Source organism: Martes martes, assembly GCF_963455335.1.
Source record: "Martes martes genome assembly, chromosome: 1".
Taxonomy (NCBI): domain Eukaryota; kingdom Metazoa; phylum Chordata; class Mammalia; order Carnivora; family Mustelidae; genus Martes; species Martes martes.
In genome coordinates this window covers 31,171,846-31,186,899 of record NC_137888.1, presented here as the reverse complement: position 1 = coordinate 31,186,899, position 15,054 = coordinate 31,171,846, and the positions used below count along the sequence as shown (strand labels likewise).

The 15,054-nt window shown below is 38.6% G+C and overlaps 1 protein-coding gene across 1 annotated transcript in view; it reads left to right on the top strand.

Annotated features, from left to right (window-relative positions):
* ROBO1 (roundabout guidance receptor 1) overlaps positions 1–15,054 on the top strand; it is a 411,503-nt gene that overhangs the window by 368,073 nt on the left and 28,376 nt on the right. The window contains 5 exon segments of the mRNA XM_080801074.1: positions 3,649–3,803; positions 6,578–6,913; positions 8,736–8,847; positions 11,525–11,665; positions 14,779–15,027. Coding sequence (XP_080657200.1) covers positions 3,649–3,803; positions 6,578–6,913; positions 8,736–8,847; positions 11,525–11,665; positions 14,779–15,027 — 993 coding nt within the window.

Sequence of the window (15,054 nt, the reverse complement as noted above, 5' to 3'; positions counted from 1 at the left end):
CTTTGTGTGCTGTGCAAACATCACAGTTAAGCACCTAGCATAAGGTAATGTACTTACGTTTTGTTTATATCAGGTATCAGCCAATTATGGCTCCTGGGCCAAGTCCAGTCTGCCACCTGTCTTGTCAATAAAGTTTTATAAGGATACAACCCAGACTTCATGGTTAACGTATTGTCCGTGACTGCTTTCCCACCACGGTGGCAGAGTTGAGTCGGTGCAACCAAAAATATAATAAAGGAGAAGGCTGAACCAGAAATCTTTTCCAGTCCACAAAATGGTGAATTTAACCATTCCCAGAGAAGGGGACATGAGGATTGTGGCAAGCCAAGAGACCTCTTCCCAACCTGGAAAGGGTAAAAGGCTGTGAAACAATCCAGGGGAGGACCAGGGAAGCAGTATTAAGTGGCTGTTCCCATCCCTTTGTTTTCCTTACCTCAGACATCCCAGTCCAAAAACCCAAAAACCATCCAAACCACAGCATAAACTTGGGAATAACGGAGAAGTCCTGAAGAAAGGAGTAAGAAAATCAGACCAGAGAGAATGCCAGTAAATCATTTCCTCACAGTGGGAGATCACAAAGAAACTGAGCTCAGGCCTTGCTTCTCTCTAAAATACTGGCTGCTGCTCTCAAATCTATCCCTTGCTCCTTCCTGGATGTCAGAGCTCTTTCAGGCTATGAATTAAAGGAAGGAGGAGACAGTTTCTAGGCAACCCTTACTTCCAGGCCCCCTTACTATATTCTCCAGCCCTGGGACCCTCTAGTATTTTATTTTGTGGTTTAGGAATTCAAGTGGGTTTTTTGTTTTGTTTTGTTTGAGTGAGTGAGTGATTGGAGTATCTTAAGTAGGAGGAGCAGAGGAAATGGAAGTAATTACTACATAGTTATTTAAGTGCAGTGTCCTCTTTTCCTTTGTGACACAAATTTATCCCCTTAATATGAACTGGAAGAAAAGTTTGGGTTTTCTGAGCCCCGCTGTCTTCTTTTCCCTGATAATACTGTCTCTTAAGAGACAAAGAAGAAATAAGCAAAACTCAGATATATCAGTATGAAAATACAACTTCTAATATTATATGGTAAAAAATATATATTTTAGACACCTGTTAATTATTGTAACCAGCACAGAGTTTGACCTCTGCTTAATTTCTTATTGTTGGGTAGCTAAATCTGTCTCGTATACACTAGATCATCTTAAATGCAGAAAAATAGCCTATGAGATCGGTAGTTTCAAAAAGCCCCTAATATCCTTATCAGGGTAGCTGCATATGACCTTGACTTCCTCAGAGACTTGTAAAACATACACATGACATTTTAAGATTCATTATGGGTCAATAACGTATGGGTCACCTTCTTCCCCAAATAATTAGTATTCCAAATACAAGCCTAAACCAAAGCCAGGATGTGAATTGTTAATCTTACTTCCTGTTGGAAATCACCCATCCATATGGAAAGTCCTTTCAGCTTATGATATCAAAACACTCACTTTCAAAGTGCTTTTTGAGAGAATCATGGTAGCATAAAAATATTGTCTGTTCCTTTTGAAGCATGTAAGTCGGACTGAAAAATTTCCACTTGACCCCTCCTTTAGACCCATAATATCTCCACAGCGTCAAATATGGAAATTTATTTTCAATAACTTCTATAGTGATCTCACACTGGGTTTAAGTTCAAGAGGAAATAAAATAAGGAAAGCTAAAGATTACTAGATGCAGAATTTCTCTAACCAACATCTATGCAGAGACTCTAGATTCTGGGATGCAGCTTGTATTTAAATGTTTTCAATTTCAATGGTTCAGCCAATTGGCTCTTCAAAGCATGGTTTTATAAACAACGTTAGTAATAAATTTGCTCAGTTTTAACAGCGTTATTCTGAATTGTGAGACAGCAGACACTTCCCCCCAACTCCTTCTTTTATACGAATGCTTAATGACGGTAAGAGATTTCAGCACTCCCTGATATGTATGTTGACAGCATCCTGGATTCGAGTGTGGATTCCAGAGCTGTAGAACTTGGGCTTGAATCCCAGCCTCTGCCATTCCTTTGCTTTGCGTAGCTAACGTTTTGTCTGAGGAGTCGGTTTCCTCACCTGTAAAATCTGGAGATAGTGGTAACTACTTGTGGGATGGTTCTAAGAGTTAAGTGAGTTGATACAGGTAAAAAACTCAGAACAATGCCTCACACGTCAGCAAAAACTAAATACGCATTTTTTTTAATCTTTCTTTTTTGAAGATTTTGTTTATTTATTTGACAGACAGAGATCACAGGTAGGCAGAGAGGCAGGCGGGGCGGGGGGCGGAAGCAGGCTCCCCGCTGAGCAGAGAGCCCAATGTGGGGCTCCATCCCAGGACCCTGAGATCATGACCTGAGCCGAAAGCAGAGGCTTTAACCCACGGAGCCACCCAGGCGCCCCAATACTCATCTTTTATTACAGATATGTGTACGCACATATACATCTGCATATGTATACAGACCTAAAAATTGAAAATCCATTTTCTTCCTTTGGAGGGAAGGATTCTTCAAATAGCCGTCCTTTGCAATAGTGAGTTTCCTCAGTTGGCTCTCTGCGCGTCACGGAACCCCGAAAGGTGAAGTGTCAGGTTCTTGCTTCCGGGGAAATGAGCAGCATGGTTATCGCACTTCGACAAAGAAAATGAAAGTGTGAAGCAAATCTTTGCAGAGTCTGCAGCACTGGTCTGTTTACTGTGGATTGACAGCACACCTTGCCATCATCACCTCTTTTGCTAAATTATCAAATGGAGTCGGTGTTGGAGAAGGACATGAGGAACGCCGTGCTGGGACTCTAGTTTTCATCTCTGGCGCTAGGGGTCTGGGCTTTCCCACTAACAGCCATTGGTGCACTTTTCATTCCCAAAGCACAGGGAAAGAGCATGAACGTCTGTTGTGCCAAAAAAGACAGGAACACTAATCTTTCCTGCAGTGGACATTTTTCGTTCTACCAGATTTAAGTCAGTATCTTTCCTTTGTTTATGGAAGGGATTTATGGCGGTTTACCCTGTCACCATCAGAAAGTCCTGACAGCCTTCCAGAGCTGTGCACAGAAACCTTGATGAGGCTCTGGGCCCCAGACTCACTGTTTCTTCTGAAACATGGTTTTGAAGAAAATTATGCAAATACGTACACTGTGAAGGATCCATTGTCTGAGTGAAGGAGGTTGTTCCATTCAAGAAGAATCATGACTTTTTTCACGAGTCAAAATGAAGGAATGTAAACTGTCTCCACTACGGTATTCCTTCAGCAACTCAAATACCACAACAGGTAGGGATCCATGGTTTTGATTCCATGTTGGAGTTTTAGTTACTGTGGCTGAAGTGGAGCATCACAAACAGAACAGTGTTGTAAGTCTGACGTACGACTGTGCCCGTTTACAAAGTGATGGCCCCGTACACGGAGGGAAGTTCTCAAGACATCGTATGACCTCACAGTTACCGTGTCGAAAAAATAACTGTCAAATAAAAGGAATAATAATAGCATTCAGCACAGCTGACCAAGTCATGTGTGAGAACGAGATGAAGACTGCGTTGGAAGTCTGAATGGGAAATACCATTTGCTATTTATAAAACATGTGCTTCTATGTGTTTGTGTGTGTGTGTGTATATATATATATATATTTTTTTTTTTTTTTTCTTTAGGCCAGGACTTCTGAACATCAGCGAACCCGCCACGCAGCCGTGGTTGGCAGACACGTGGCCCAACACCGGCAACAATCACAATGACTGCTCCATCAACTGCTGCACGGCCGGCAACGGTAACAGTGATAGCAACCTGACCACCTACAGCCGCCCAGGTTAGAGATGCACGGACAGCTCCCTAAGCCTAAGCACAAGGACTGGCCACAAGAGGGCGCATTTCTTCCCCTCTCCCTGCCTCAGAAAGGAACATTTGGCCAACATTTTCATAAAATGTTGACGGTTGCCTAGCAGGTTACCCTGATTGTCTGTTTTCTTCATCCCTCTACTTCCACACGTCACCTGCCACCAGAGTTTCCCAGGATGCAATGGGAGAAGGGAGAGTATGAACTCTAGAACAGAGTAAACAAGGAAAAATGAAATTGCACAAAAGCATTCCTCTTTATGAGGATGAATGTATTTATACTTTATATTTGTAATTAATTATTTTCAGGATTTGGGGAGTAGAACAGATCAAAAAGTTTATAAGTCTCTAGAATGAACCAAAGTCTTTGACAGCAGTGACCAAAAGAATAGCAACTCTACAACAGTAATAAGAAATTGTAAATGAAAACTGAAATTCCCAGATTTTTATTGTATACAAGTAAATCCCGAGGACATAACACATATGTCTCTTTTGCAGGTGTGTGTACGTACCTTTATTTTATATTGTGTGTTTTTGGTTCAGAAATATGTGTGAGTGAATTACTTCATTAAGATTTCATGCCAAAATGTATTATTAAAATATGGATGTAAAGTATGATATATTGAGAGGGGTGACAGAAAATTACTTATGATTTCTTGCAAAAAAACAAAACAAAGTGAAAACCTTCAATATTCCCAATTGAGGAATATTAAAAGAATCATCAAGTATCAAAAAATAGGAGTAGAGATTTAAAATAACCCGTGGAACTGATGAAAAGGGAAATAGAAGATAACATTTATTTATTTATTTATTTTTTAAGATTTTATTTATTTATTTGACAGACAGAGATCACAAGTAGGCAGACAGGCAGGCAGAGAGAGAAGTGGGGGGGGGGGAAGCAGGCTTCCTGCTGAGCAGAGAGCCCGATGCGGGGCTCGATCCCAGGACCCTGAGATCATGACCTGAGCTGAAGGCAGAGGCTTTAACCCACTGAGCCACCCAGGCGCCCCTAGAAGATAACATTTAAATGAAGATGTTATGCTCCATAAAAAACAAGTCATAGTGCAGTTTGTGTGTAGCCTTAAAACAAGCCCAGAGTCTCCACTGGATATGGATATGAATATGGATATGGATATGAATATGGATATGGATATGGATATGACCTATCCACGTAACTATGTCCCTGTTCTCCAGAGGTCCATATTCCAGTTATACAGATAAGTGCTCACATGATTACAGATCTTTTAAAAAGACTGTGTTGAGCCCTGTAAGAGACAAAAGATGGAAATATCCAGTTAGATTAATAGGTAGAGCTGTGTTCTCTAATATGGTAGCCTCTGGCTACAGGTGGCTATTTACAGTTAAATGAAACAAAATACAATTTAAAATTCAGTTCCTCATTTGCCCTAGCCACGTTTCAAGTGTCTAGTAGCCACATGTGTCTGGTGGCTCCCAAAGTGGACAATGCAGAACAGAGCATGTCTATTATCTCAGAAAATTCTATGGAATCACACTCATTTAGAAAGATTAGGAAAGAAAAATGAAATTGGCAAAACCCTATGACCTGGTTACCTAGAAATTAGAAATCAGAATGACTAAAGTCCAGGTGAGTCAAATATTCGTGTTCCCTGCTCATTTATTGTTAAAATGTGGAATAGTTGAGTTCCGTATTACAGAGAAGTTGCATATTTCTCTTAAGATTATATTCACATTGACATCCTTAGTAGCAGCCGTGTTAATTTTTCATCAGCCTATCAAGCTGAAAACCAATCTTGAAGGTGAGCTATTAATGTGGGTACCACCATGAACTACATGGATAAAATAATGATATTTTTAACCATTGTAACTTGACAAATTTTTTTTAAAATATTTTCATTTAAATTATGATTTTAGCTCTTCCTGCTGTTTTAATATTTTCAACGGCAGGCTTTAAATATTTCTATTTATTTAATTTTAAATATTCTATCAGTTATTTCATTTCCCAATACTTCAATGAGGAGCAAATTAGAGGGAAGTTGAAATAGTAGACAAATTAGATATTATTTCAGGCTTTCTTTGATTAAATTACTCAGGCTACTTGTGGTTCGTTTTATCATCATTATTGTCATTTTATACTTCTTGGGGTGTCTTTATGAAACCATGAAAAAATGATTATGAACTATCCTTCCCTGATAATGATTATCCTACATGACCAAGGGAAGATTCAATAAAATTACCATACACGCTATTTACTATCCCTTTACCTCTGTTCCTCATATCTTTTGATAGAGTTAGTTTGTAAAATATTAAAATCTCAAGCTCTTAGGACGGGTAGGCAGATTTCTCCCCCACCTTTGCTCTGGATTTTCCATATACATGCTTTGTTTCGTTGCTTCAATGACTAACTAGTAGCTTCAGCGAGATCAGTAATTCCAGACTAGAAAATATACATGTGGCACATAAAGATATTCACATGTGTATTATTTAGGTGAAATTTTTATTAATGGGGTTGTTAAAGGAAATCATCTTAAATTCAAATTCAAAATTAGTCCCTATATAATTGCTCTGTGTCCTCTCTCATTTCCTCAATTTTGAATTACCTCCTTCAGAAAGTACCCATGAATACCGAGCCCTTTTTGTTGACCGTGTTTAAGCCCCTTTTTACTTTACGTAACAATTTTATTGTGCCTCACGAAGCTACTTACAGAGAAATCTAAAAGGAATGACCATGCAGAATGACTTTTTCCTTTTCCTCTCCGTTGCACGTAGCGGATTGTATAGCCAATTATAACAACCAACTGGAAAACAAACAAACAAATCTGATGCTCCCTGAGTCAACTGTTTATGGTGATGTGGACCTTAGTAACAAAATCAATGAGATGAAAACCTTCAATAGCCCAAATCTGAAGGATGGGCGTTTTGTCAATCCATCAGGGCAGCCTACTCCTTACGCCACCACCCAGCTCATCCAGTCAAACCTCAGCAACAACATGAACAATGGCAGTGGGGACTCCAGCGAGAAGCACTGGAAACCGCCCGCCCAGCAGAAGCAGGAAGTGGCCCCGATTCAGTATAACATCATGGAGCAAAACAAACTGAACAAAGGTGAAGAGCTCTGCCTTTATTCCCAGTCTTTTCTGTCTCGGAGCCCTTAACCTTTCAGCACTCCGCGTCCGTCCCCACCTCTCCGGGAGGAGCAAATGAAATCTTTCTTTTGTTACTCGCGTTTCCTTATTTCTTTGTTTTCGAAATTTCCAGTGTCAAAGAGTTAATTAGCACAACAATAACCTCGGAAAATTGATTTTATAATAATATATAACTATTTTCAAATGGTTTCGGGATGAATTTAAATTTAATCGTAGGTGAGGGATTGCTTAGCGTAATCTTTTATTCATAAGGCAGATGTACAACCGTCACAATACCTCACATTTTAAATAAATAGACTATCCCATTCTTTCCACTCGAGAATGAAAGATAATTGCTTCTACATGGTCATATAAGCGAATGGCATTTTTATATCAAACTGAGGAAAAATAATTAAATTAAGCTTGCACTGGAGAAGTGGTTCAATTTGTTGAATTTCTTCTACCTCGTGTGGTCACTAAGACTGCTGCACTGTGTGATTTTTGAACCTGACTCATCTTGGTTGACTTGATTGAAGTCTGTCAGGATAGAACCTAAAGTAAATTGTGAAGTGGTAAACAGTGGAATAGTATTTTATAGCCTGAGGGGAATGCTTCTCTATTATAATATGTGTGAGTTGGACTAGGTAAGTATTTGATTTCTTTATAGTCCTTTAGGCTACTGCTTTAATAACATGATTTGCAAAGCTGTAGATCTGGAAAAAAAAAGAAAAGAAAAGAAAAGCATCCTCTAATATGAATAGTTCAGGGCAATTTTGCACCAGCATCCAGGTAAATGACACATCTTATTGTAGATAATTAGAGACTTAGATTTCTTTTTTTTAGGCTTGAGTCGTGACCATTTTCCTCAAAAATAAAGCGTATGACAGTTGGAGATGACAAACATCCCATTTGATTAAGTTAGTGTTACATATTTAAATTTAACAATACAGTCATCCAGCTTTTTTCGAAGTTTGAGAAAACACTCGATTGGCGTAAAACCCAGTTCAGTAAATATTTGTTAAGACTCTTGCACAAGCTCATGACAAAGACTGACAACGATGAAGAGAGGACAGTTTCTGCAATCCTGTAGTTTGCAGTGGGCTTCCCAGCTGTTGTTACGTCATTCCTCTTTAGTATGTGGCTTTACTGTGCACTTTGGAAAGCTCTGACAGGCCCCTGAACAAATATTTCCGAGCTCTTATGTATTGTTTATATTGCTTGTAACAGACTTGGTGTGTCAGCTGTAATAAAGACCTAGAATGCAACTAAACTGATGGGTTATTACCCAGTACATTCCAGTGGCAAGTTTATCGTTTGGATTTTTACCTTTGCCTAAGTAATCAGAAGCCTTTCCATGGCCTTTGTTTTCTTCTCATGGGTATGTTTTTTTATTAGATATCATCTTGCTGACAAGTTTCAGGGCTTTTTATTTTTAATTTTTTAAAAATTACGGCAAAATTGTTTCGTTGTTACATTTTTCAAGTTAAGAAGTCAAGTAATCCTGATTTCTGCCTTAGCTGATTTATAAATATTTTAAAGAGATGAAATAGTCCCTCATATGATTTGTACATATCTATGTTTAGTCTGATTTATATAAAGGAGATGATGTAAAGAATCTGGATTTTATAAATCTTAAAAGAGACATGCCTATCTTTTCTTGACTTTTTCCTCCTTTACACTTCTATACATTTAGCAAGTGATCAGCATGATAACTTAAAAGCCTAATTGCTGGTAAGTGATTAAGGCATCCAAGAGACAGTGAAAGTTTGTTTTTGTTTTTTTTTTTCATCTGAAATGTCTAGATTATCGAGCAAATGACACAATTCCTCCAACTATCCCATACAACCAATCCTACGACCAGAATACAGGAGGATCCTACAACAGCTCAGACCGGGGCAGTAGTACCTCTGGTAAGTACGGGAAACCAAAGAGAAGATCGGTCTCTCCTTTAAAAAAATGGTATATCCCACAATTACAGATTGAATGCTAATGAACTGATGTACACACATGGCATGTCTCCGTACTTTATATAATGTGCATTTTTCCAGGCATGGGTCTTACCCTCTGTAATTTGACAGTCCACTCACTCACTCACTAAACCATTTTATGTTCTACTTAGTAACAATGATTAAAATCCCTTTCTCCTCCTTGTTAATGAAGTTTTATGAAGCCAGAAGCATGAACTAGACTTTAAAGGCAGTTGAAACTTCTTTTTTGCCCTTGGCCAAAATAAAGCTGGAAATACTGGGCATATACTTAATCTGCTGAATTTGTTACGTTTGAAACACATAAAATCTGAGTACACTTGAGCAGAATCACAGGCCTAAGAGACAATCACATGAGATCTAGGGACAACGAGAACCTTCCTCCGTTGATAAGCTTTCTACTCTCCCTCAGTTCCTGCCCGAAAGCCTCGGAAAGCAGCCTCCCAACTTGGGTCAGTAAGAGCCTTCGAAGCCACAGTGAGGCCTTTTCCCTTCACGCTGCTGCAGCTGTTTGCCAGCTGTTCTCCTGACAGGGACTGCCGATGAGACCTCGCTGGTACTTAAGTCCTGTTTTTCTGATGAAAGGCGGTTCACTATTAGAACTAACATGTGGCGCGTCACACCACAACGAGAGCAGAACCGACCGATCTTGCCCCTAGTTTGTTTCTCCAGGAGAGGGTAGCAAAATCATCTCTCAGTACCCGGATTGAAGTTACTGGGAGGTGCTTTTAGGCAGTGTCTCTACCCCTCTTCTGTAACGAGTACGGCATTTGCATTTTCTCATCTCCCCTTGGCGACAGCGTTGCTGATTTGACATTGTTAAGCCGACTTTTTGTCCCTGATTGAAACTATTCCTATTGGAATGAAAGGAGCTTAGAAATACCTCTTTGCCTTTTGAGATCTACTCTTATTCTACTGTATGTTGATTTTTTTTTTTTTAAAACAACCAAGATCTTATAAGAAAACCCTGAATTAACTGGAATTTTTCGAAGGATTTACTCTTGGGAAAACTATAGAAAATATTTTAATATTTGATATCTTGTGCCATCTCATGTTTGCATTCTTAACCACTTAGAAAGAAAATCATATCTTCATGAAGAAAATGATTCTATGATTATTGTGATTAAAATGATTCTGTGTTGTTCATTTTAAATTGACTTTCTCCATCCCCCAGCTTAGAAACCTACATCTTGGTGTTCTGCTGCTAGTTATTATTTGGTATTCTGTTATTATTTGGTAAAAAGATTTAAAAAATGTATAGTCTGGTGTTAATTAGGGGAAAGAATGAAACAGGCAAGTGGTAAGTGGGAGAGATTTGTAATGTTCAGCCTCTTAGGACAGATGGAGTTATTAGAATAGATATATGCCAAGAAATCAAGAGGAAGGCACTGCGTAGGGTCAAGTCCATGATTCTTGCCTAGTCTTTCCAATACGTGACAACTGAGTAAAGGAAGAGAGAATGGAGACATACAGGTAGAGGCCTGAGAATCATAATTTATTACTAACAGCCATTCCCTTGGCCCATACTTGGTGCAGTAACATACCAGTTCAAGAACATCTGGCTTAACACATGGTGACTGGGCCAAAAAGTCCCAAATGACTTAAAAAAAATAAATAAATGAGGGTCATTGAATATACCAAGACCTGTTTCATGCACCATGTAACTTGTAACTGTTCCAGAGAGGTTAAAAATAAAAAGACCAAGAAAATCCACTGATTTTAAGGGATCATATGAGAAAAATAATTATAGGCTCATCGTCATCCATAATTTCTGTAAGAATCTAAAATGTATGGTATTGGAGGAGAAAGATAAAGATGATTTTATCCCCAAATATCTTTTGACCCCAAAGTACTTTAAAATGAGTACTCTAAAATGCGCACTTACCTGCGTTTAAAGAATATGCCAAATCTAAAATCAGAACACAGGGGCACTTGCGTAATTGGGTTATTTAAAACTACTAAAAATGTTCAAGCAACATCATTTTACTCTAAGCCATAATTTTGTAGAAACTGGGACTAGAAGCACTTCTATCCCTTTTTAAAAATCATTTCTCCGCTTCTTTTGTTGTTACTTATATTAGTTCTTCCAGCAATAATTTTCATCTGCACCTGCCTTTCTGACGAAAACTAGTAATTTCATTGTGCCTAAAACATTTCAATGGACAAGTACAAATTATATATATTCAGTGATTTAATGCAACAGTGGAACTCTAATAGATCGTATCTGTATCATATTGTATTTTAGGTTCCAGCAATTAAATAATAGAATGGCACTTCAGAAAATATGTCTACAGCTCATTTGTTTTAGGTGATAATCCATAATGCAATTAATTGGTGTAAGAAGATCACTATTAATGATATGACTTGTAAAATTCATTTGCGGTTTTATTGCTTTTTTGCTATTTATTTGGCAGATAAACTCGGCAATACATTGCACCTTCTATTGTACGAAGTTCTGTTAAGATTAATGAAGGAAAGGGTATTTATCTGCTTCTGCATATATGAATTATACGATCATATTTACAGGAAATAATTCACCTGTGGATAATAGAAAAACCCAAAAGGCCAGAAATAAAAGGCTTGGATTTTCTTTCTTTTCAAGGGAGTCAAGGGCACAAGAAAGGGGCACGGACACCTAAAGTACCGAAACAGGGTGGCATGAACTGGGCAGACCTGCTTCCTCCGCCTCCAGCTCATCCTCCCCCTCACAGCAACAGTGAAGAATACAGTGTTTCCGTAGATGAAAGGTAAGAAGAGTTTCAGAACAGATGTAAGTGGAATCATGATTCCTTAAACCCATATGAAGTAGTTATTAAACTAGATCACCAAGGGGAGACATTCCCAAGGTCCGCAAACATTTGTCTCTGAAGAAAACGGTATCGCTATGTCAGGAGGATTTGAAAATCGTACTCAGTGCTGCCGGAAAAAAAAAAAAAAAAAAGGAATTCATGCCTTGGAAGCTTCTTTTGGAACAAAGAATTATGAATTGGAGCATACACACAATTTACATATATGTTTATCTTATATATGTGGAATTTGCATGTGTCATCATATGTGTAAATATAAGATCACATGTATCATGATATATATAATCATACATGTGTATGACTTTATGATTTTCAAATATCAGAATTTCTATTGCATATTCCTGAATTTTCATAAAATAAATGTGTAAATTTATACCACAGCTAAGGTATCCTGAAAACTTTTGTTTGTTCTTAGATATTATCACATTATGCTGAAAACTGTGGGACTTCAAACTCACTGAATTGTCTCTCACAAGGATTCAACTAGTAATCATATCAAGTGAGAGCAATAAGAATGTATGCTTCGCTCTCACGCTAGGTTCTATAGAACTGAACCAATAAAACAAAACAGATGTTTCACCAGTATGATCAGTGGTGGAGAACTCACTTGACTTAGAGAATTAATAAAAAATAAATAAAATCTACCTGAAAATATGGTCTTTTTAGTGACTGTGGTAGAAGAAAGACAATGTTCTTTCATTCTCTACACACAAAAAATAGTTTTACAGATCCGACTTTGTTGGGAAACAAAGCTCTGTACCTTTGTTTTTCCAGTCATTTAATTAGCAAATACTGAGCCATTACTCTGAGGGGAAATACGGGGATAGGTTCCTGCAAGTCTCTGGTCACACATCTTTGTCATCTGATCCATGCATAATCTTGTTTTATGTGTGTTTTTGTTTAAAGACACCTTATGCAATATGTATTGTTGGTTCATTTACATTGAACTCACAGCCAGCAGTGTCAGGTCAGGTCATTCCTGAGCAAAGCTTCTCTAAGGCACATATTTTCTCTACTAGGCAAGTCATAGCCTTTTTGCACTTAGAAATACCAGATCACCCTAAAGCTCTATCCTTGGGGGCTACTTAAACAGGGAAGTTATCAGTATAAAGAAAAAATTTGAGAACAGTGTGGCAGTAGATTGAGAAAAGGACACTTGTTTACGGTGTGAAAGCTGACACAAGAAGGAGGGGTGATCAGATTCTTCACCATGAGTATTGACTTTGGGTTACAAATAAATTTTAGCAAGTAGGTGACTTTGTAAGTATAGAATCTACAAAAATTGAGAAGTGACTATATTTTTTAAAAAGTCATTTTCTAGGCTCTATTAACAGCTAATGCTATTTTAGTCTACCAGAAAAGGGACTAAAATGAAATAAGTGGATATAGTTTTTCAAAACCTTATAGGAGATGCAACTGTGCCCTAAAGGGAGAGACTGATTCTAAGGGGAAATTATAAAGGTTTCCTGATCCCTTGGCTTTTGCTCTTGACTTTGACAAATGATATGGTTCTCAATCAAGAGGAGGAGGATTTTTATGGCCATTGTGACCACAGAGAGATGTGCCCTCCTGGAGGACTAAGATGCATCAGTGGGAGGGAGGGAGAGGAAGTTGGGAAGGGGGGTGAAAGCCAGGTTATACAGGTACTTGAATGTCTTATTTTAGGTATTTGTATATTTCCCTCTAGTCAGTTACAGAGCCCTATCCTACTGTGCAGCAAATGAATGATCTGAGAGTGATGCGTTATTATAATAAAATCATTTTGGAAGCACTGTGAGGATTCGGAAGGGTAGAGTGACTGGAGACAAAGAGATCAGTTAAAAGGTTATTGCAGAAGCACATGCAACAGATTTTAGAAAGGTAATAGATTTTGGAGATTTTTAGAAAGGAAACAGAGGTGAACCAGGGAAAAATTCAAGGTAGAAGAGAGAGGAATAAGGCAAGAAGACACAAGATTTCTAGTGTAGAGGAGTGCACAAATTGCTGTTATTTTGTTGAGACAGGAGACATAGAAAAAGTGTCCAAGGGAAGTAGTGGAATTGGTAAAGTGAAGGAAGACACAAAGAAATCATGTTATAAGAGCATCAAGTTTCCTGAGTTCAGATGAACAAGGAGGGTGGTGGAGAGTGAATGAGAGAGGGGGGTAACATGAACACAGTTTATATAATGCAGTAAATTACTGTCATTTAAATCAATAACCATCTGTCCCGGGGTGAGAGAAAAGAAAAAAGGGATGAATGTTTCCCAGATCCATCTAGAGTTTCCACACAGCTCTAGCAGAGGAGTAGTAGGGCATTTTATTGTTTATTGACTCTTTTATTGTGTTTTTTATTCAACATCCTAAACGCAAGCCAATTCCTTGATTTTGTGCTCAACTGAAGAAATAATGATGTATTATAATTTCAGAGAAAAGATGGATTTTCAAGAAAGGATTTTTAAGAGTAATTTTTCTCAGAGGTTAACATATCATCTCTGGGTCATCTGTAGGACCATCCCGGAATCGTCTTTTAGATATCATGTTGAAGCAGAGGCCTAGACTATGCTATACATTTTGGAAGTACAAAGTTAAAACACATTAAACAGATGACTTTATTGCGTGACTTCTCAGAGCCTGTAATATGCTAATGTAAATTGTAATCACTCAGAGAAAAAAATATTATATGTAACACTCACCAACCTTGGTGATAGTGAACTATTTCTTTTGAAGATTATTTATGTAAGAGAGAGAGAGAGAACACAAGGCAGGGTCAGAGGGAGAGGGAGAAGCACACTACCCCCCTGAGCAGGGAGCCTGACTCGGGGCTGGATCCCAGGACCCAGAGATCATGACCTGAGCCGAAGGCACACATTTAACCAACTGAGCCACCCAGGCGCCCAGTGGAGTGTTTTTTTGTTTGTTTGTTTGTTTGTTTTGTTTTTTAACAGTACTCCCTCAAGGTGGTTCAGAACATTCTGGTTAAAGAAGCAATTCAAAGCTGATATTCCACTAACAATACAAATAGTTTCTTTGCATAACCTGAAGTAAATCTAAGCGGGCTTATCATTTGTTTTAGCTATGACCAGGAAATGCCGTGTCCTGTCCCACCAGCAAGGATGTATTTGCAACAGGATGAGCTAGAAGAGGAGGAAGATGAGCGAGGCCCCACTCCCCCTGTGCGGGGAGCGGCTTCTTCTCCAGCTGCCGTGTCTTACAGCCATCAGTCCACTGCCACTCTGACCCCCTCCCCACAAGAAGAACTCCAGCCCATGTTACAGGACTGCCCGGAGGAGATCGGCCACATGCAGCACCAACCCGATAGGAGGTACACCGTCCCTAGCCTTTTGCTGAC